The sequence below is a fragment of the Crassostrea angulata genome, chromosome 5 (genome assembly GCF_025612915.1).
Source record: "Crassostrea angulata isolate pt1a10 chromosome 5, ASM2561291v2, whole genome shotgun sequence".
NCBI classification, from domain to species: domain Eukaryota; kingdom Metazoa; phylum Mollusca; class Bivalvia; order Ostreida; family Ostreidae; genus Magallana; species Magallana angulata.
Window position 1 is genome coordinate 16,843,126 of NC_069115.1, and position 22,612 is coordinate 16,865,737.

Here is a 22,612-nt window from a genome sequence, read left to right on the forward strand (position 1 = left end):
GAAGACAAATATGAACCCCTGATATGGATACTAGACACGCCTTATATTTATGGCAACGAGTTTTACGGAACGAACGCTGGAGTGGCCTTGACCCCGGTCACCGAGCGCTGCTTCCTGACCATGTCCCAGGCCCTCAACAACTACCAGGGCAGCTGTGTGTCCGGCCCTGTGGGGGTGGGAAAGACAGAGACTGTGAAGGGGCTGGCCACGGTGCTGGGACATTACATTGGGACGTTCCAGTGTTCCACCGAGTCAGACACTAGCGCTATGGGGAAAATCGTACAAGGAACCGCCATGGTATGTACTGTCGTGTTAAGGAAACCTTTATACTCATTTTGAAGCCTTTTAAGATATACTGGTACTGTATTCTTTGGAAATAATAAAGGGTACATGGAGGCATGGTACATTTTGTGTTGATTGAGTTGTACTGTTCAGAAATCAAGAGCATATACTTAAAATATCTAGTAGGTTTTTCGTAGGTACAGTCTTAGATAATTTGCTGACATAGTCAGATATGCTATATATAATATGTTTTGGCTTGACAGTACATAAAGCATAGCCCCCTATTGAAATTTGAGTCCTTCTACATGTTTTGAGAAAACTTTTGAATCAATTTTTTTTAAATAGAACAGATCCTTGATATTTAATTTATTTGTTAGATAAAAGTGCACATTTCTCTTTAACACTTCATTAGGATGGCTGCTGGTGCTGTTTTGATGAGGTACAGAGTCTGAACAAACAGGCCATGTCTACATTACTGGACCAAATGACAGCGGTCATCACGGCCCTCCGCTCCAGACACCCCTACGCTACCCTCAGCGATGGGCAGGAGGTCAGTAAAGTTTTTAATTCAATACTGTATTCTTTTTCACTCTGATCATCACTTATTGAATTAGTTTTGGTTTTGGCAAAAGGCCCCTTTCATAATTTATGTCACTGCGGATAAAATTGAACTCTTAATTACCAATATGAAGATTCAATTTAAACTTTCAAATAAAGATGAACATTTTTTATTTTTCCATTCTTCAACAGCTTATTTATTCGTAGCTTTTGATATTGAAAGTTTTTGATAAAAGTATTGTAACATGTCTTCCTATGTTTACTAAGTTAACCTTATCACTCTCAGGAATGGGAAACAGCATTGTTATAAATCTTTTCAAAATGTTGACAGATATTCCACATCATACTGGGCTTTTTCAGATCTCCATCAAGAAAACATTTGCCGTCCACATGACCTACAACAAGGAGACGGCCCCTCCTGGCTGCAGTCTCCCCATCGACGTCAGATCCCTGTTCCGCATGGTCTCCCTCGTCAAGCCTGACTTCAGCCTCATTCTGAAGGCTAAGTGTGCCGCCATGGGATTCAGGGCTCCAGCAGTACTCGGGGCCCGTCTCAAAGCTCTAACAGAACTAGCCAGGGATGAGCTGTAAGTTTGTATTTTGGCATGAGAGGGTAAAAAAAAGGGGGGGGGGGGCTTTAGGGGGTATTTTTTGGTTATTGAGAAAATTATCAACTTGGACACAAATTTGGAGATAATATGTAAAGGGTTGATTTGAGAGAGAAGACTTAATTTGCTTGTTATAGAGTGAGAAAGAATATGAAATAGAGAGAATGAGACATTTAAAAAAATCAATAGCAGTTAAATAAATTAAATGAGTCAAAGTCATAATTTTGGAGTAGGCAAAATGGGAAGGGCCTATTTGGATGAGTGTTTCATTTTCTTAATGCTAAGGATATAAACTTTTTAAAAAAAATTTAAGTAGTCTGTATGTTTGAAAATCAATTATGAACTTTTTAAAAATTTCCCTTATCAGGCCCCCTGAGTGTCACCACCACTTCAGTGTAGCCACACTGGTGGGGGTTTTGAAGAGAGCCACTCAGAAGAGGAAGTTCATCAGGGACGAGAAGACGGTCGACCGTCTGGAGGCCAAAGACAGGGAAACCTCCCGGTCAGACAGCCAGGCCTCTGAGGCCCCGTCCAAAATAGCCAACCCGCAGCAGAGTGTCACAGGTGAGCTAAAATTGAGCTATTTATAGATCTTATGTAATCATTGCAGGAGAGAGCTGTTAGGTTAAGAAATTGATTTGATAGGGTTACCTTGCTCTACTTTGCTATTTTGACTATCAGGAAGACAATGTAATGAACTTTTTTTTTAGATCTGATACATTTTCTTTTGTGAATACTCTCTCAACTGTGCAGTCTTTTTTTATATCAGTACATGTTAAGGTTTTGATATCTGTCCTTTATAGTTCAATATTTGGAAACTATGTGGGAATGAAAATGACCTCTGTCATATATAAATTTCTTCAAATTTCAAAATTAAGTTAGTTTTGTCTAGTAATGATGTTAATAAATATCAGATCTCTATAATTATAAATCATGCTAAAATGAAACATTCATTGTTGTTTTACTTTACCTTTAAGAATGATAAAATAATTTTCACAATTTTCACCACTAACATTATTCACGGTCAAATACCATAAGAAAAGTTTTTTGGATATAGTGCAAAAGCATTCAGATTGGTATTGTCTTAGAAAGCTAAGTTGACAAGCTATACATGTATATGTTACAAAGTCACTGTTTGTAGGGGTACTTCTCGGTACTTATCCAGTAGTGCCATTTCACATTGGCAGACATCTTAGTGGTGAGGGAAAAAAATGGATTCTTCATTTGGGGTTTTGAAATTTTTCAAAAAAAAAGTTTTTTATGATTATTTTTTTTTATGAAATATTGAAGTGCATGGTTGTATTTTCAAGAGATTACAATGTAGTTTATGATTGTGTCTATTACAATTATGTTGATTTCAATTGTTATCTTTCATTAAATATTTCAATCTGTTATCAGTTAGAACTGTTCCAAAAGTTTATTACATACTGTATACAGGAAAATATTCGCCCTAATTTACTTTTGCCCTTTTTGGCCTTGTCAGTGGGGGAAATTGAGACTGAACAAACTCCAATGTCTCAAATTATCTATTTAAAAAAACAATTGTGTCTGCATGAGCGAATTTGAGATGGGATGAAACTGTTTGCAAGTGTAGACAGGCGGAAATTACACAGGGCGAAAATAACTCTGTATACAGTAATTATTCTGATATAAAGGTTTCAAGGTTTAGCTGCAATAATGTATTAACCCTTTCCAATTTTTTTTTCATCTACTGATTCACCCCCCCCTTCCCCCCCCAAAAAAAATGAAATAATGGGGGAAGGGAGAGAGGGTTCCTTTATTGAAGCTAATCAAAAATTCACAAAAACTGTCTCATCATTGAATGCCATACATAGCTACTAACACAATCTGATGAAGTAAACTTAAATTTATACTTTTCTGATTTATTACCACAGTTCAACAATACTTTGCCTCTTTTAATGGTAAGATACTTAGCTTAGCTCACAGGCAGATGCTAGCAGGTGTTGAAGATTTCTAATCTCTAGTCAGTTCGGCAGATACTATCCTGGTTGTATTTATTTTCTCTTTACAAAGAGAGGAAAGCATCTAAATATTTATCTTAGAAAATGGGAGTTTTTGACTTAATTTATTAAATCTAATCCAATTGCCTTTCATTTATCATTTCACATGCATCAGTATATATTTATGTATTATAATTTTTTTTGGTATTGTCGACACATGCATATTAAGTTGCCTTTATTAATATTAGGTAATTGTTAATTGTAGTTTAGTATCTACTGCATTTTTATCCCCACCCCACCTGGAATAAAAACAACAACAAAAAAACAAGAAGCCAGTATTTATCTATTATTACCTTTCAGACAAAAAGGCATAGATCATAAAACCTCAATGAAATTGACCTCTTAAGCTTGGGATTTTTGGCCTTTGGTACTCTCAGTACTCTGATTGTAAAGGGCAGAAAAAGGTGTTTGATATTGTGATCATTTGTATGGAACAGTCAAATAGACAGGGCAATTAGGTACAAACATTAATAGTTTATCACTTTCAGAAGCAATTCTTTTGTGATACTTAAACTCTTACACAGACCCCTTTCTGCCATCCCCCCCCCCCCCAAAAAAAAAAAAACAACAAAAAACCACACACACAAAACCAAAACCAAAAATCAAACAAACAAACAAAACTTGCATATATCATGCCAGGTATGCATGATTTGCAGGTAACTGGTAGTTAGATTTATGGGTACATGCGTACCTCATCCACATTGGGAGTAGGAAATGATGCAGTATATTTTAATCATTTGATTTTAATTTTTCCATTATCTACACTATGTGATGTACAGCACTGCATATAATTATATATCTCATGATTTTTCATATTTGTTGAACACTTTTTAACCTTTTGCTACATTAACATTGTTGGTAAATTGTTATACATGTGTACTACATTAAGTGTTTAGCTGAAGCTAAGAGATATGTGTATTATGTAAATAAATATGTATGTATGGGATTGACCCTTTAGGAGGAAAAATATATGTCACCAATATAATTATATAGACTAGTATAACCATATATATCTGAAATGCATGATCAAATTAGAGGCTTTATTATTTATTTATGAGATATGTTTAGTCAAACTAGAAAAAAATAGTCAGTATTTAGCATTATAGACATGAATGTTTATGGAAACCAATCAACATTTTTCAGTACTTAAAACTTTAATAATGTAAAATTTAAAAAAACAAAACAAAACAAAATTTAAAGTGTGTTAGTCATGAATATTTATGAATATTCAAATGTGGTCAAGACTCATGAATATTTAAACCAATCAATACTCATGAATATTCAATAGAGTCACAAATATTGAAATTGCAGTGCCAAATATAGTTATATCTGAGGAACCAGAACTCAGTGAAACTCACATCCCTCATCGTAGATGGACCATCCATGGTATATCAAGACTTAATGCCCTCCAAAGGACATACTAGTTCTACTTACTTTATAGTACATAATGTTGTAAAACACAATATCTTGTACAATCTAATCACCTCTGAACAATAGAAGTCTTTTATTTAATAAGTGCATCTACATATAGCCAGTATATATATTTTTAATAGATAATGCTTTTTTTTAAATTCGTGCATTTATAGATTTGATGAAAAATATCATTGACAACATAAACAAAATAAGAGCTAATATATAGTGCAACATGTATGATATATTTATTAATTTTAATGTTTGATTACCTTACCTGGTAAATGAATTTTTTAAATGCAATTGACATTTCATTCATGAATTCAAGTACTGTTACTATCCTTGAAGCTTCAAATTTTGATAAAACTGAAGCAAAAGTTGACATTTAATAATGTAAGAACTATGGCTACATTTACAATATAATTTCCTCTGCGCACATCCTTTTCATACTTTGTGCTGATTCAGCAAAACTCAAAGTTTCCTGTCTGCAATTTTTCTCCCCTCTTGGTCGAGAATAAGGGCTCTCTGACTTATCTGATTCACAGTGAGACTCTGGGGTTCTTTAAGAAAAAATCTTGGCATTTGTTGTAACACTTTCTGATGGAAAGTTGGGTGGCCTAACAGTCTGTGAGCTTTTTGGAAATCTTCTGGTGGTGGGTGCGCTAAGAATTATAGCTAAATTGTCAAGTATTTCCCAGACAAATTTATCGGTATCAATATTGCAAACTACGTAGCAGTATAAATGTTGGATGATGATAACTGTTGATGAATTCCACACAAATGCTACCTTGATATATTTATAAACCATTATAAGCTCCCACTTGCATGATATTTATTATAATAACCAAAATTAGAATCTTCATATATTTTTGTCTTTATCTCTGTATTGTACGTATTCTAAAACATTCCATTGCATTTTTTCCAACAGTGGCATCCAGTGGCATCAAAATGACCACAGGTGCCGGCATGAGCCGCAAAACTGGCACCCCCAACCCCCTAACCATGGCCGGTAAACTGGAGCACGCCCTGGTGGCCCAGACCATCAAAGAGATCATAGGACCCAGGTTCACTGACCAGGTAAGTCCACATTCCTTAGGAGTTAAAAAAAAGAGATGCTACACCTCCCCCTTTTTAAATAGATTTTTCATAAATACAGTGGGGGGAGGGTGGTGGATGGGGGTGGTCTCAATGACTTAAAACTTTCCATGTCCCATAGAAAATTAAGTTGAAGATAATCCTAACCTTCATCCATTTATAGAATTACATAGCCTAATGGAAAAATGTTTTCAGTAAATGTAAACGAAAGCTATATGAATATCTTTAATACAATATGGGAAACCATTTAATAATAAATTCTAGATACAAAAAAATACATGTGTTATAATTATATGATTGATTGTATTGTATTTTGAATTTCAAAACAATTTTTAGCAACTTAACATTTTTTTTTCTCAACTAAAAAATAATATTCTTTTGTTTACTATCATGCTAAAATATAATGGTTGATATTATCATTGTTGTATTTGATGTTGGGTCTTTTTTTCAGAACATGAAGATCTTCAAGCACATACTGAATGACATATTTGCGGGCCTGCCTGATCCACCCACGGTCCACCAGATCCCCTCCGCAAGGTCACGTGGATTTGACGTGGAGCTGGTTCTGAAGCAGAAAAGTGTGGATAAAGGGCTGGTGGCTCACGACCCGTGGATAGAGCGCTGTAAACAGCTGTACAATATCTCCAAAGTACACCATGGTAAGGGGGTGGGGTTAATCAAATGTACATGTAGGTCAAATTGATCAACTAATCTAGTGGAAGAGTTTGGAATATCTAATTTTGGTTAATACCTCATCAAATCCTAAATTAGGTGTTTCTATCCAATCTATGGCAATGCAGCATGCATTTTTACAAAAATTGAATTAAATATAGGTTAACCAATCCAGTGAAAGACTTGGGCTATTAATTAACTTACATAATATACATTAAAAAGTTTAAGATTGGGTGCAAGGGATGAGGCTGCATTATTGGATAGGAAAAAAACTCATTTTTCAAATTTTCAGGTTTTGAAGAAATTGAGTTTATTTTTTTTGTCAAATTTTGCAATTTAAAGACTTGCTGCATTACATATTGACTTTTCCCTGCAAAACTAAATTATGGTATAATATTATGATATACATTTCAGCCATATGTCAAAGATCTATTTCTATATCAAATTTTCCCCCTTCTCTGCTGTAGGAGTGATAGTAGCTGGTCCCCCAGGCAGTGGGAAGAGCAGCTGTATCCAGACGCTGGTGGACGCCCTCAGTCTGTCCAATCAAGCGGGGACGTCCCGGCAATCCCAGGGTTCCCGCACCACCGGGAACATCCAAGAGAACCAGCATAAACTGATCAAAATCAACCCCATGGTGGTCGACGACTGTTCACTCATGTTTGGATATCTCAACGTCAACAATGACTGGGTCGACGGAATCTTTACCTCCGCCTGTAGAAAAGCCAACAGGGTAAGTGATATTTCTTCATGGAATGCATTTTTTGACTTGGTCTGTAGGTAGGCGACCTGTAATTATTCAATGGATAACTCACTTTATTATTGAATGATTAAAAGGATATTTTATTATAATTTTGTAAGTTTAACATGGACAGTTTATTGTTTGAGTGTTGATTGAAATCTTATAGTATTTTAAAAGTAAATTTTGATTCCAAATTTTAAAAAAAAATTACTAAAATATGGATATTGAAAAATAATGAAAGCCAAATTACAGTAAAACACGGTTATAAACACGCTTATAATGAATTGACGCTTACAGCGAAGTGAATTTCATTCCCCAAGTCTCTATTTCATGTTGTAAACTTGACGGATATAACGAATTACGCTTATAACGAAGTTAAATTGGCTGTCCCTGGGACTTCGTTATAAGCGTGTATTACTGTATATCACTGTAGTTATTTATTACTTTATGTAAGAACTTCTAAATGTTTCAATGTGTTTTTGACCGATGGATTTTATTTTTCTCGGCTTACAGAACCAGAGCACAACCTGGCTGTGTCTGGACGGACCGCTGAACCCGGGCTGGGCTGACAACTTCAACCCCATCCTGAACGGAGACAAGGTAACCCAACAGTCTGTGTCAAAGTTCAAAGCTATATCAAAGGCTAAATCTGTGGCAAAGGTCAAATTTGTGGCAAAGGTCAAATTTATGTCAAAGGCCAAATTTGTGGCAAAGGTCAAATTTGTGGCAAAGGTCAAATCTGTGTCAAAGGTCAAATCTGTGTCAGAGGCCAAATATGTTTTCCAAAGTTCGAATTTGTGCCCAAAGTCAAATCTGTCTTAAAGGTCAAATATGTTTCAAAGGTCAATTTGTGTCAAAAGTTAAATAACTTAGAGAAACATTCAGTCAGTCAATTAAGTTCAAGTAGAGAGCTTTTAGGAATGTAGCTGATGAATCTGTATTGAAAATAAGATTTTTATATCATTGAAGTCAAATTTTGATAACTTATAATACTAAGGCAGAAAATGTTTGCTATGAATGCTAATTTTCTTTGAAACTTGAAATACACAGTGAGTTTGTCAAGATTATTTAAAAGATGTTTTAGTTGATTCAGCCATTTATCTGGTTCAATAAGGGCCAACTCTGCGGGTAAGAGTTCCTTGTGTAAACCAAGGCAAGCCCAGGGTGACTCGGATTATTACAGTGTTTGTATCATGTCTTGTCCATTGTAGGTCCTGCATCTGAAGAACGGCGACAAGATGTTCCTGTCAGACAACATCATCGTCATCTTTGAGACGGACAACCTCAGCAACGCCTCACCAGCCTCAGTCTCCAGATCAGTATGTTTACCTTAAGTTTCCAATGTTTATCTTAAGTTTCCATTATTTACCATAATGACATCTTCACTAGTCAAGGGTTTCTGATCTGCACTGCTCTTCAACAAGTTGAGGAGCAGTGCAGATAAGAAACACTTGACTAGCTAAGATGCTATAATGATTGAAGATGTTCATTTACATGTAGTACATTTAAGTTAATAGACATATGAATCATTAGTGGCTTACTAAAAACCGGGATTTTGTGGCTCAATTCTTGTGTGTTTGAATGAGGCAGACAGCATCTGCTCCAAGTGACCTAGCTGAAATGTGTGAAAACTTTTATATGTCATTAGTCACTGAAATTTTAAGGCAGATCAAGGGATAATCAAATAAATGTTCATAATAAGCTGTTTTTATCAAGTCTTGTAAAATAAAAAAAATTATGGTAGAACAAATTGATGAACAAGGAAAATTGATGCATTTCATATTTTAGTATAATATTGTTCAATTTTTCAGGGAATTGTGTACATTGACAAAGATGTCCTGGGATGGAAACCAATTGCAGATGCATGGCTGGAGAGCCGGAGTCCACAGGAAATCCATGTAAGTTTCATACTACAGATGCTTCCAAAAGTTTTACATTTTATAATTTTCAGTTCTGTTTCAATATATCAAACTTTATGTATAAGACTGCAGCTTTCCAAAACATATTATTGTAAATGCTATATCTTTTCAAGAGTTTTGTTAGAATATTACATTACCCCTCCTAGAATTTTATTGATTAATCTAGCAGTGTTATAATATAGAGTTAGTTTAATCTAGACGGAAGACTTAAATTCTGCCATAATTCTTTAGAGTAACTACATGTATTTTGTTTATATACATATAGTTCTGTTTGATATGCCCTTTGATGACCTCTGTAATCACTCGTAACATGTATAAACTGTTTCTAATGTCACGACCTGTTTTTTGATTGGCTCTCTAGGAGCAGGTAAGGCTGTGTGTGTGTTCATCACTTGTTGGTTTTTTTGTGGTTTATTAGTAGATTCACAAATTAAAAAATGTATGTACTATTCAACAACAACAACAACAAAAATTGAAAAAAAAGGGGGTGTTTGGTTCCTCTCAATTTATTTGTAATGTTTTTGAACATGTGTATCAATTTGAATTTTCTCATAATTCAAAGCAATTTCTAATACTCTTATTATGACTCTTCCATTACTTTCATTTTTTTCATTCAATTTTTTTTTTCAAAGTTTTTTCATCTCATGTTTTCTGCAAAATTGTATGCTAAAATTATTTTTTTATCACTCCCCCAACTCTTGCCGCAGAGAGAGAGGAACCAAAGTTTATTGCTCATTTAAAAGTTTTGACATTTTCACCGTAATTACACCCATTTGAAACAGTGACTTATTACTAACAAAGCAAAGACAAGAGAATTTTCTTCAGTATTGTAAAGATAGCCTCTGAATGACCGATTGAGTCTTTTCCTTCAGAATGTTCCACATCATAAATTTACCAGGGTAAGACCATCATGCAATGATGTCATATCTATATATAGAACGGGGTATCTTCTAAACATGGCTTTCAGTTTTCTATTTCCCTGGTTGGTGGTCTTTATCTCTGTTTAATTTCTATTTTTATCCTTGAGTATGTTCTCTCCAGAACCCTCAATTTGATTTGCATTAATTGAAAAAAAAAACTTTAGATAAAAAAAAACTTCTACAATTTTTTAACAAAGGAATCATAACAGTAACACATTTGATTTTTTAAAATTTTGAATTAAATGTGTTAACTTTGTTTTCTTCTTTTCAATTCTTCTTTTTAATATAAATAATTTCTTTTGACTTTTTTTTAAATAAAAGAACATTTATATCATAAAGTAAATGAAAGTAAACATGGTTATTACTTTAGTATCAGTATAGTCTATAATTATCTAACCAATGAAAATTATACATCCCTATCATCCAATCATTTGCTAGATAATACTCTAATAAAAAAGTAACCAATCAGCATTAAGATGTTTTAAATCTTAACCAATCAAATATGGGATAGCTAGACAGTTGCAGAGTAACAATAATGTAGTCACATATAGTTAACAAATGCTAAGGGTTGTAGTAGTACTAGGAAACTTGTATAATGTATGTACTAGGCTACAAGGCTATTAATCATATTAATTAGCAATTATACAGCTAATTATGAATTTAGACAAATTTAAGATTCTGTATATTTTGAAATGTTTTGAATTCCCTATCCAGGAGGAGATGGCTCATCAACTGTTGGTCTCTGTGAGTGATGACAGTATTTTTATAAGTAACTAGTGTACATCTGTGTAGGATCTGAGTGACCTTGAGTGACCTTGATCAATGATGCATCGTGACCTTTATACCAAGTTTTGTTAAAATTTGCAAACTTGGCTTTCCTACAGCTTTTCAACTTTCTATTGAATTGATCAAAAATTTAAAGTATAATTTTTTTTTCAAAGAAATCTTAGTTTGCAAGACCATTTGGTATAGAAAAAGTTAATAGAAAGAATTGAAATTAAAACAATGCAATGGCAATTAGTCTTTCTGTTAATTCTGAATCATAGTTTTTGCAGCTTAAAGTTAAATCAATCTTCATTTAGAAATTAAATTAAAGTTTATTTAACCAGATGCAGAATTGATTTTTAATTCTAAGACTCCAAGTTAGTTATACTATGATTATCTCATTGTAAAATAGTATAGATTGTATTTAGAAGTCCCCTTTCTCAATCTTGTAGATTTCCCCTTCCAAATGTTAGTTGTCTCATGAAAACGATATCTTGTAATTTCCAATGTTTTTTGTGTAATGATTTATAATTGAATCCTCCTTGTGTTCAGTTGCTAGAAAACACTCAATCTCTATTCCCTGTCCTGTTGTGATTTCAGCATTACACATAGAAACAATTTTCAATTTTTCATTTTTTTCTTCTTTTTAAATCTTAATTATCATTCGCCTTGGACAGTATCAGAGAAAGCCCGAGACAGATACTTATGAGCCAGAACCAATCAAAACTGTGGAAGGGGTAAAAATAAAATATATAAAAAATCGGCAACAATTGTGTTGGGGTTGCAGTGAGGTGGAAACTTGTTTTCTTAATGATTTGAATGAAACTGTGTTTAGACATATGATTATATTTCTTTGGCTGATCCTTCTGTTAGTAGCTAGTGGCTATAGGGTTAATTTTATTTTGTGAAGTATGGCAGAAGATTATATTAAATTAAAAGAGGCACAAAAAGGGAAAATGGGCAATAGGGCTTATAAAAGGCAAATCTGCATATTAAGTTTTTTGGGTTTATTTTGCTGATTTTAGGGTAGGAAGGTTCATGCGCGGATCTAGAGGGGGGGTCGGGGGGGTCCCGACCCCCCCTGGAAAATGAAAATTTATTAAATTTACATAGGAAAATTATTGCGAAAATATGCCTCGGACCCCCCCTGGCAAACACAATTATCCTTCTGACCCCCCCCTGGAAAAATTTTCTGGATCCGCGCATGAGGTTGATTCACTTTTGATATCATGAAAAATTTGTGAGCACTTGTGTTGCAAGATATGTGTATATTACACCTTAGTGGTATATAGTTAGAGTGTCCAGCACTGATAAAATGAATTTTAAAAGCACTATCTAATGGTTCTTATTTGTTTTCATTTAATTTAAGTTTTCTATTAAGAAGTTTTAAAGTTCACCCAATTGAATTTGATAATTAACCTACTGAGAACTCAGTATGTCAAAAATGTGGCTGTCTAATCTAAGGCATCTGTTTTATTTTCACCATAGGTTCTACAGAGAGCTTTTGCCAAAACCTTGGACCCCATCTCCCAGTTTGTCCTCAATGAGGCCAGGTAAGGGACCAATAGTGAATTGTCCAGTTTTGGACTCTGGTTTTCAATAAAGAGTGATTTTAAGTAATGATAAAAGAATAAATCTCGATGGTGATGCCTTTTTGTTGATTTTACTGCTTTTAGAGAGATACATGTATTGTTATTTCTGATTCTTTTGAGACCCCTAAATGATTAGCAATACAATAAAAAACTGCTTTATCTGCACCTCTCTTTGATCCAAACTTCTCCATAGAGAGTATATATACATGTAGTTAATTGCTATTTCTACCCCCTTTCAGGCCCCGCCTGTCCCTGTCTTTGGTGGGCATGTTCAAGACCTGCCTGGGCCTCCTAAGCTCGATGCTGGCCAACAACAACGAGATTGGCGGAGAGCTGCACATCGAGAGGCTTTACTTATTCTGCCTCATCTGGACATTTGGCGGACTTCTGGACAGCGCGGACAGGAAGTCGTTTAGTGACATCCTGAAGAACCTGTCTAATGCGTAAGATCTTGAACTTAATTGTGTTTTTATATAGTCTCGTGATAAATTCTTTGCAGAGTTATTTATCAAGTGCGTCTTTTATTGAGTAATTCCAGTAAGAAAAAATTATAATTTATTTCAAAATATTTCAGTACTGTAAACATATTACATTTGGTTGTGAACTCTTTTAAGCATTTTTGGCTGAATGCTAGCTTATTGAAAAATCATTTTCTGCCAAATATCGTACATGCTAAATATACCGGGTAATATGTATACAGTATGTGATAAAGGTATGTGAAAAGGACATGCAACAAAATGTAGTCAATCAATCAATAAATCAGAATATCTGAGTTAATAGCTGAACTAAAGGATTTTTAGATTAAGCTAAAACATGAACATGGGATTATTCTGTAACCTTTGTGATTGTTTTGAATTCATAGCCTGCCAGATGATGACCGAGACATCTGTGTGTTTGATTACTATGTAGACGAGTCAGGAGAATGGGATCCATGGACCTCAAAGTGAGTTACTCCCCCTTGATTGGAAATCTTCAGTCTGAGGTTTTTTTTTTCAAAAGTCTGATTTCCGGCCATTACCTGAAATCCCAGTTACTTATTAAAAAGTACCTTTTCAAGATTAAAGATAGGCTGATGGAGTTGAAATGATATTTGATAACTTAACTAATATATTTGTTCGTTCACTCAGATTGCCAGAGGCTGTGTATGCAGACAACCAGGACATGCTGGGGGAGGTGTTTGTCCCCTCTGTAGACACAGTAAGTCACGTGATGATTTCCTTTCTCAATCACAACATCAGAACAATTGATGGAATTTAAAAGTTTTAATCATTTCTCTTGCAGTGTTTTAAATTCAAACGTTTTTCTTTCACAGATCAGAACGAGGAATCTGATGGAGTTTGCCTCCTTCTCTGGCCTTAATGTGCTGCTTGTCGGAGCCAATGGATCTGGAAAAACCAAGCTTATTGAAGAGTTCATTGACTACATGGAAAGACTGGGTATGTCTGATAGGGTTTGATGAATGAACATGTTTAATTGCCTCAGTAGTATTTTGGTGGTAGAAGCCCAATTTTGAAAGAAACATGTATATTTAATTATGACAGGAATGTTGACCTTCATAAAAAAAAAATCAGCATCAAAATTTGACATGCTTGGCTTACCAGGTCAGGAGCTATTATGAGAATGGCAGAATTCTACTAGAGCACAGGTTGCTTACAGTTTTGATTTTTTTTTCAGACCCTCAGGCTGCAGTGTGGAAGAGACTGGTATTCTCCGGAGCCTCCACGGCCAAACAGCTACAGTCATTCCTAGAGTCCAACATCTACCACAGACAAGGTAAGAGTTACTTGGAATATGCAGCAATGTAAAATATGAACTTTGATCTCAGGCACATTACAGCAAAAGGACTTGGAGGCAGGAGGTCTGGTCCTACTACTTATTTTGAATGTACCATTCTTTTCTTATAATGTATTTACAAAATGAAAATATACAAACAAACCATTTGGTCCCTCCCCTCTTTGTCAAGCCCGTAATCTCCTTCAAAGAGAAGGTTAATATGTGCCTGGATCTTGTTTATTTTCCTCCTCTTCTTGAGGTCTAACCTTTGTTGTCTTATTGAGTGTGTTATTTGCTTCTCCAGGCTTTGTGTACGGAGCCAAAGACAAGAAGAAACTGAAGGTGTTCATTGACGACGTCAACCTGCCAGTTCCTGACGACTACGATGTACAGAGATGTAACGAGGTTAGTTTTGTCATCTTTTTACCTATTGACTTTAAAATATATTTTTTCCCAAAACTTCTATATTATTCATTCAAAAATAACTGTAGCGTTTTCCAAAAAATCTGTGACACTGTCCTATAATTTTATTGTTGTTTGTTTGTTTTTTAGTTGCTACGACAACTGCTGGACGACAAGATTCTGTGTAAGCTACAGAAGCCATTTGAGATGAAGACTGTGGAGGGACTGAGCATCATCTCGGCCATGTCTATGTCAGAGCAGGCCAGCGTCAGCAGCCGACAGCTCTCCGACAGGCTGCTGGTCAGTTCAATAAAACATCAAGATTGTCCCAATATCAAAGATTTGGAAATTACTTTTTCAAATTTGTTTTTATTTTTTGCTTTAAATTGATCTTAAGAGATAGGTTATACATGTATTAAATATGGCCTATCTTTCTCTCATGGACACTGCGTATGATTAAATAAAAAAATCACTTCTAGTTAAACGAAGAGATATGAATTCTTTTAGTAACTACAAGTTGAAGTTGTTGACAATTCTGCTTTGTTGTTACAGAGACATTTTGCAGTCTTCAATCTGCCAACCCCACAGGATGATGCAATGAAGAGCATTGTACATGGCATCTTGGATGTAAGTGATTTATTGATTTAATGTAGCCACCTAAGGTATTTTGGAAACTGCATAATTAAAATTGACATTTAATAGAAATTTCATTGTCTTAAAAAGCAAACTTCGAAACTGAAATGTTTTCAACTCATAGATCATACATTTTGATTTGATGGTTTGATTGATGAAAGATGTTCTGCCTAATTTGAAATCTTTTTGATTAGTGAAAGTAATATGTATTTCCCTTTTTAGAAACATTTTGATTTTTTACCCCCCAGGTGAACATGACGGATGGCGACCGGCCTGGCCTTGACATTGACCTTCACAATGGGTTGGTCAAGGCTTCCTGTGAACTGCTGAAGGCCCTTCAGAACGTCCTGCGACCTTCACCCATGCACGGCAGACGACACTATCTCTTCACACTCAAAGACATCACCACCTGCTTCCAAGTAAATATTAAATAACCACACTTGGAATATATCAAGATGTAAATGTTGACAAGTGAAAAGTTAATTTTGTATAGAAAAGAAAAAGTAAAAATGAAATGCATTAACTTTTAATGGTTTTTATGAATGAATTATTTCATTGTCAGATTGTTTACCTGTGTGTAAAAAATATCAACTGAAGTTTGGAATTACGGAAGTTTGTTCAATATTTGATAATATTAGAGACCTCTAATTAATTGAAAGAAAATTGCACCCAAATGATTATAATTGTTTTCTTTTTTTTCATCATATGTTTTTTTTTAAATTTTAGTGTGTGAAGAAATTACCAGAAGAGAGTCGGGCTGATGAGACACTGATACCTGTTATATCTCTATGGCGACACGAGATGCACCGAATCATCCGAGATCGTCTGAGTCGAACTTCTGACCTGATTTGGTTTGACACAACAATTCAAGAGATTATTGAACAGGTGAATCTTTACTAGTATATGAGGGAAAAATTACAAAATTGTCTATTCAATTTTCTTACACAGAAAGATTTTCCTATTCATGCTACAAAATCTGGGGCATAATTTGATGACAGTTATGAACAAAAATGAGAAAATATCTTCTTGCTAATCAAAAAGAGGGAGATGAAAAATGCTTGTTAATAACATATTTATGAAACCCATAAAAAAAATACAACTGGTCTGTAAAAGATTATCTGAGTGTTTATTCCAATATTTTTTGGTTTTCAGACCTGGCCCAACCTGAAGGAGTCTTTCCTGGAGTACTTTGTGACTTTCCCAATGGATGCCAGGCTGTACCAGCGACCAGTCACGTCTGTGGGCACCAAACACATCAAGGTAAAGGCTACACCTAAAAAACCACACAGAAGACCTCAGTTCTAGGTCTATTGTTCCCCAAAAAATGCACCGGAGAGCTCAGGTTTAGCTTGTTTTGTATGATCGGTATCAAAAGTTGATCAAACATTTAGTTTGTTGAAACTGTATAATTGTAGGTCTAAATTCAATGTACTAGGGTATATTGCTATTCAAAGATCAGATTTCTTTAATTTTTAAAAATCCTTATTTTGAAAAAAAAAAAAAGGGAATTACAATTCTAAAAAAATAATATTCAGGACCAAATAATTTTTACAGTCTGTGCAGTTTGATATGTGATAATGTCATTATAATATCAAAGCTAGTGGATGTATGAATTGTATTGAAACAATCGATATGAACTGTTCACCATTTTTCTCCTGACTTGTGTAGGTGACCCTGCAGCCGATTGAGAACCTGAGGGACGTTCACAGTTGTTTGAACACCCACCTGACCCGCTACAACGAGGAGTTTGGGAACGTCCGCCTGGACGTCATGCTGTCCGACTTCATCATCTCACACGTCATCAGGATGCACAGAGTTCTCAGCTTCCATCACGGGTATGTACAAGTAATTAATGGTGTAAAAATGTCTTTTGCTTGAACTGTCATCTCTTAAACTGAATATATAGGGAATTTCCTTTTAAAGATTAAAAGCTAAGTGATGCAAGAGGTTTTCAAAAATGTTTACTTAACTTTGTTGTTAATGACTTATAGTTAAAGAAAAAGTTAACTGTTAACAGATGAAAAATTTTTGACTTGATAAGTGATTTACTCAGCAAAGTTGAAAAACAAATGAATTATTAAACTTAAAATAAATAACAATATAACCCTTCCTTCCTTGCAGTGGTAACATGCTGTTGATAGGAGCTGTAGGGTCCCACCTCTCCACATTGTGTAAGCTGGCTCTCCACGTGGCTGATGTCCCTATCCACAAGATGGACACCTCCAAGCGGAGCAACTTCTTTGATGGACTGAGGTCTGCTGTCAGACTGTGTGGATCAGAGGGGAAAATCCTGGCCCTACTCTTCACTGTAAGTGTTTTGTAGACGTAACATTCTATTCAAGAGAGTTGTAGTCCTAAAAGTTCAAATTTCGTCCGATTTGAATAAAGTTATAATTAAAATTGAAATTAATTGAATTCAATTAAAGATGACACATGAAAGTTGTATATTACGATGTTAATCGAAGATGACGAAACAAAATAATTAATGCAACCAGGTTTTATACTCTTCTATAAGGATGTCTATGTATTAATTGTAAATTAAGTGTTGGTTATTTATTTGACAGGCGCGTGACTTGGAGGACCCAGTTTATCTAGACGCCATTAACAGTTTGCTGATCAGTGGGGAATATCCACACCTGTTTACTAACGATGAAATGGAGGGGCTGCTACAGGTAAATAAAATACTGGACAGACTAAGAAACAGCAGAGGGATAGAGAGAGGAGGGAAGAGAATAAAACTGACAGAGCCAGAAAACAAACATACTTACTCATTTGTATTATTAAAGCTTTTTTACCAGTACCTTTATAATCAGTGCCTGCAGGTATGTGAGTGCCTTTTTGAAAATTATACATTTCTCACAATCTTTCAGGCCATTGGTCCAGCCATGAAGAGAGAGTTCCCCAGTCTGTCTGTGGATCCAATGAAATTCTTCGTCGCCAGAGTGAAGAGTAATTTGCATATTGTGATGTGTCTGCAGCCAATGAACAGTCTTCTGAAACTCTCTGCCAGGTAAAACATAGACATTATTAAGTTTTTGAAGCTGAGCGCAGAGAGAGAGAGAGAGAGAGGGAGAGAGAGAGAGCATAGCTTTTTATTTAACAATTGTTTTGATTGACAAGTTGGCTGTTCCATTTTGCAGTCAGTACCCTGGTATGCTGAGTGGCTGTGCCATCAATTGGATGTGTGACTGGCCACAAGAAGCTTTGCTGGGAGAGGCGTCATACTTCATCACCCGCTATCAACTCACAGAGGAGTTTGAGAATCTCAGGTATACATTTGCATTTTCATATTAATCAAAACCATCAGTATTCATAACTCTTGAATATTCATTATTTTTGTACATTATGCATGAGGGAAATAATAAGATATTTTTTGTAATTGATATTCATGTCACTAAATGCAAACTTCATTCAATTTGTCTTTTCTTTTTGTCAAAAAATATCAAATATATTTTTATATGCAAAAATGTACAGTACTTGCATAACCTTCGAATGGCAAATGACAGAAATAATGAAAATCTATGAACATTCTTTTATGATACACAGTGAGAAGGTGACCTCTTGCCTGGCCAACATCCACAGCTTCGTCCTGAGGGACTGCGCCCAGCTCCCCTGGGCTGGCGACCTCAGCGAGGAGATCAACATTAATCAGGTCAAGGTCGAGAAGAAGAAGGACCAGCAGATCGTCAAGTTCCTGCCGGCCAAGGTACCTAACCTGCCCTACTCCAAGGTCCTGCTGCAGGAAAGGATCAAGTAAGTCCATCACAACTTGTTTGTAACAAGATGTTTCATTGGTTAAATGAAAAATTTTACACTTGATTAAGGTTAGTCCATTCAATAATATGTATCATGCAAGAATAAATCTGCTAATAAAGTCATGAGAAACTTCTAAAATATTATTGTCCTATTATTAAAAAGTATTTTACTGTATTCATGTTCTTTAAGTGTCTAATCACTACTGAAGTAATCTATGATACAGGTTCATGGTTGACTGATATCTTGGTCATTGTTGTGTTTTAGGTTACAGCACAGATCAGACAACATGAAGGCTAAGAATGAGACCTACGTAGGTCCCACCACCTTCAGGCGCTTCATGGAGACCTTCAAGTACCTCTACAACCTCAAGTCCCAGGAGAGGACCGAAACAGTCGACCAACTCAAGTCAGTACTTCCCCTTGAATTGTATTTTTGACACCCAATCCCATTATCATTCTATTAAAGAGTTCAAATCTTTTTCTGTTATAAGTTGAAATTCAGAAGTTTTATAAATCAATCAAAATAATTCAATTTTACAGAAAAAATAAAAAATGAAGAGTAAAATTGATAAGGTAACATTTCTTTCCCAATCTTACAGGAGAATTCTAAAATGTTAAACATCTTTTTACAGGAGAGTTCTCCACACTCTTGACCAGACCCGCCATGATGCCAAAATCATGAAAAAGGCCATTAAAACCATCACCTCCAAGTTTGAAGATGCCAAGAAGACCACCAGCAACCTGATGAAGCAGCTGACAACCAAAGCAACGGCGCTGGAGAAACTAAAGTCTCGTGTCACACAGGGCACAGACCTAGAGGCACACATGAAACTATACATGACAGAGAGCGAAGACGAGGAAGAGGAGGAGTTACTTCTGCAAGAAGAGTATGACGATTACGACAAGGAGTTTGACAAGATGAGAGAGGCTAAGTTGAAGAATCGACAGGCCGTGGCCAAGGACGAATATGTGCAGGCCCAGAAAACTGTAGAGGAGTGCAGGCAGAACCTGGAGTATGCAAGGCAACAGGTTGGTTACCGCAGGGGTCAGGGGGTGAAGGTCATTGAAAGTCTTGGGTCAAAAGTTTAATATCTTACCAATAAAATTTATTATAAGAATATAGGTTTTTACATAATTATTGATATCTGTAACTCCGTGATGTTAAATAAGTTTTGAAAAGTTGTTTGTTCTGACAAAAGGTCATCATCTGGAAAGGCAAGGTTGACAGGGCCTGCATAGAGAGGCTGCGAGGATTTGGCAATCCTCCAACATTGGTCGGCCAGGTGATGGAGATGGTGATGATACTGATCGGCAAGCGTCTGCCGTCCCAGCGACTGTACGAGACTCGGGAGCTGACCGGCAAAGAGGAAATGTCCAGCCGCATGTCATCAAGCTCCAGCAGCACCAGGATCGGTGTCAAGAAAGGTGGGTCACTTAAACGTTTTTTTCCTAATATTAAATTTCATTCATTAATACATCATGATATAACGAAAATTCATTCATCATAAACCATTATTGAAATGTTAGTGATTAAGTATATTTTATGTCTATCAGTTGTGAAAATGTTTTAACACCTAGGAATTTTGTCTTTGTTTATAAATCTGCTAATTAATGCATATGTAGTATTGTCAATGATAGTCAGTTTTACATCTCCAAAAAATATTTCAAGCAAATTTGCCTTACTTTATTCACTTGTGACCTGATTTTTGTGTTAATTTAGAAAACCAGATTGGATACGGTATGAAAAAGATTGAGTTAAGGATATATAAACATTTCACTCTCTGTATAGCTTTGTATCTACACCCATTTTGCTATGGTTCATCTCTATCAAGTTCTAGACAGGGAAGATTTTTTTTTACCATTATACATATATTTTTCACACCCTCACAAGTTTATTTATCTACAGTACTATTTTGTCAGCACCCCAAAAATGTGATTTTATTGTCCATGAACACATTAGTAGCATATCATATTATCATCACGCTAGAATATTTATAAATATTAAGGCAAATGTTTCAATGTTTTGATTTTTAGCTTGCTAGATTTTACAAACTTTAAGAAACGAGCAGAATTTGTGTTTTTCATTTTGATTTAAGTTGTAATTGAAAATTAAATAAATATGAATTTTCCTAACTATCAGTATAATTATCAAATAATTATGATAACAGAATTTGTCCAGTCATGCAGATACTAGCATATCATAGATTTAAATAATTAATTGCAAAATAATGATTTTAGGGGAGAAAATATTAGTTACTAAAGGCTGTATGAATATTTGTTCTATAATTCATTAATATATAGATGCCACTTAATGGACCTCAAATTAATCCAGGTTTGAATAAAATAGGTCAATTTTAATATACCAAACAAAATTTAAGGAGACACTCAGTACATTGTTTTGAAAAAAAAAAAAAAAAGAACTTAAAAAAAGGATTGGAATGAAAACTGAAATTTATTGAATAAATTTATAAAACATACTTGCAATATGCACGTTATATCCTTGGTTTCTGGTTGAATTTTTAATTTCAATTTTTTGAACTGAACTTTTTTGAACTGTCACTTGGTATTGGTTGACATGTGTGCTGGGGGTCAAACAGTTCTTACTTTCTCCGCAGACCGAAAGAAATCGGCTCGTAGTTCTGCAGGAACCGCCCCGCAAGGTATTATGGGTAATCGCTAGCTGAGATTGACGTAGAGAACTATTTATACCTTTGTGTTTTTGTTATTACTTGTGATTTGACGTTCTATTGAGCTATTTACTTTTGTTGACTGTTGATTAATGAATACATTATGCTGCGCTATTTTAAAAAATACATTTTATACATGTATGCTATAACTATATACATGTACCTGATAATATGTGTGTATTGTTATATATTGTTTGTCAAATTTATTTATATATTATTTCAAGTTATAATTATATGAATTATTAAAAGTCATTTTAGATTATGGCTGGGGTTTAACTTCTCTCAACTTGTATTAATTTATATAAACAGTTTAATGTTTGATGGGACTGTACAATATCATGAAAGAATTTTGATTCATATAGGAAAGATTTTTTTTTTAAATGAAGTGTAGAAAACCATAGTTGAGAGATGTTAAACTTTCAATATAATCGTAATGATTATACAAGTTTTCAATCATAGAAAAGATTTTTTTTAAAATGGAGTGTAGAAAAACAATAGATGAGAGATGTTAAACTTTAAATCCAATTATAATTATTTTATGAATTAAATGACAATTATTTAAAAGTTCTTGAATGCAAGTCAATACTTCAATTCAGCACCAACAACTCCATTGTTGCACGGATTTTCTGTGATCAGCTCTATCTTTAGCAACAAAGTGTTTGTTTAGATGCACCAGTCCTTCTTGTTATTTTTCTCCATTCAATTTGATATGATATCAAAACCATCAAAACTTTGTGGAATATATATATAGTTTCCAGTGGGTCTGAAATTAGGATAC

The 22,612-nt window shown here is 34.8% G+C and overlaps 1 protein-coding gene across 20 annotated transcripts in view; it reads left to right on the forward strand.

Annotated features, from left to right (window-relative positions):
• Positions 1-22,612, forward strand: part of LOC128183562 (uncharacterized) — an 82,356-nt gene that overhangs the window by 30,083 nt on the left and 29,661 nt on the right. For 15 of the 20 annotated variants that reach the window (XM_052852616.1, XM_052852619.1, XM_052852627.1 and 12 more), the window contains 35 exons: positions 2-297; positions 695-832; positions 1,201-1,427; positions 1,816-2,012; positions 3,344-3,370; positions 5,808-5,956; positions 6,426-6,633; positions 7,114-7,379; positions 7,902-7,988; positions 8,600-8,707; positions 9,200-9,286; positions 10,180-10,206; positions 11,670-11,729; positions 12,481-12,545; positions 12,824-13,027; positions 13,447-13,527; positions 13,712-13,781; positions 13,897-14,020; positions 14,259-14,357; positions 14,662-14,762; positions 14,910-15,059; positions 15,312-15,386; positions 15,641-15,811; positions 16,119-16,277; positions 16,545-16,652; positions 17,061-17,227; positions 17,514-17,700; positions 17,957-18,064; positions 18,263-18,402; positions 18,533-18,661; positions 18,939-19,145; positions 19,413-19,553; positions 19,780-20,176; positions 20,347-20,572; positions 21,763-21,807. In XM_052852616.1, coding sequence (XP_052708576.1) covers positions 2-297; positions 695-832; positions 1,201-1,427; positions 1,816-2,012; positions 3,344-3,370; positions 5,808-5,956; positions 6,426-6,633; positions 7,114-7,379; positions 7,902-7,988; positions 8,600-8,707; positions 9,200-9,286; positions 10,180-10,206; positions 11,670-11,729; positions 12,481-12,545; positions 12,824-13,027; positions 13,447-13,527; positions 13,712-13,781; positions 13,897-14,020; positions 14,259-14,357; positions 14,662-14,762; positions 14,910-15,059; positions 15,312-15,386; positions 15,641-15,811; positions 16,119-16,277; positions 16,545-16,652; positions 17,061-17,227; positions 17,514-17,700; positions 17,957-18,064; positions 18,263-18,402; positions 18,533-18,661; positions 18,939-19,145; positions 19,413-19,553; positions 19,780-20,176; positions 20,347-20,572; positions 21,763-21,807 — 5,031 coding nt within the window. Of the gene's footprint in view, position 1; positions 298-694; positions 833-1,200; positions 1,428-1,815; positions 2,013-3,343; positions 3,371-5,807; positions 5,957-6,425; positions 6,634-7,113; positions 7,380-7,901; positions 7,989-8,599; positions 8,708-9,199; positions 9,287-10,179; positions 10,207-11,669; positions 11,730-12,480; positions 12,546-12,823; positions 13,028-13,446; positions 13,528-13,711; positions 13,782-13,896; positions 14,021-14,258; positions 14,358-14,661; positions 14,763-14,909; positions 15,060-15,311; positions 15,387-15,640; positions 15,812-16,118; positions 16,278-16,544; positions 16,653-17,060; positions 17,228-17,513; positions 17,701-17,956; positions 18,065-18,262; positions 18,403-18,532; positions 18,662-18,938; positions 19,146-19,412; positions 19,554-19,779; positions 20,177-20,346; positions 20,573-20,867; positions 20,886-21,762; positions 21,808-22,612 lie in introns of all 20 variants that reach the window. The other 5 variants (XM_052852624.1, XM_052852629.1, XM_052852631.1 and 2 more) reach the window with 5 other exon arrangements.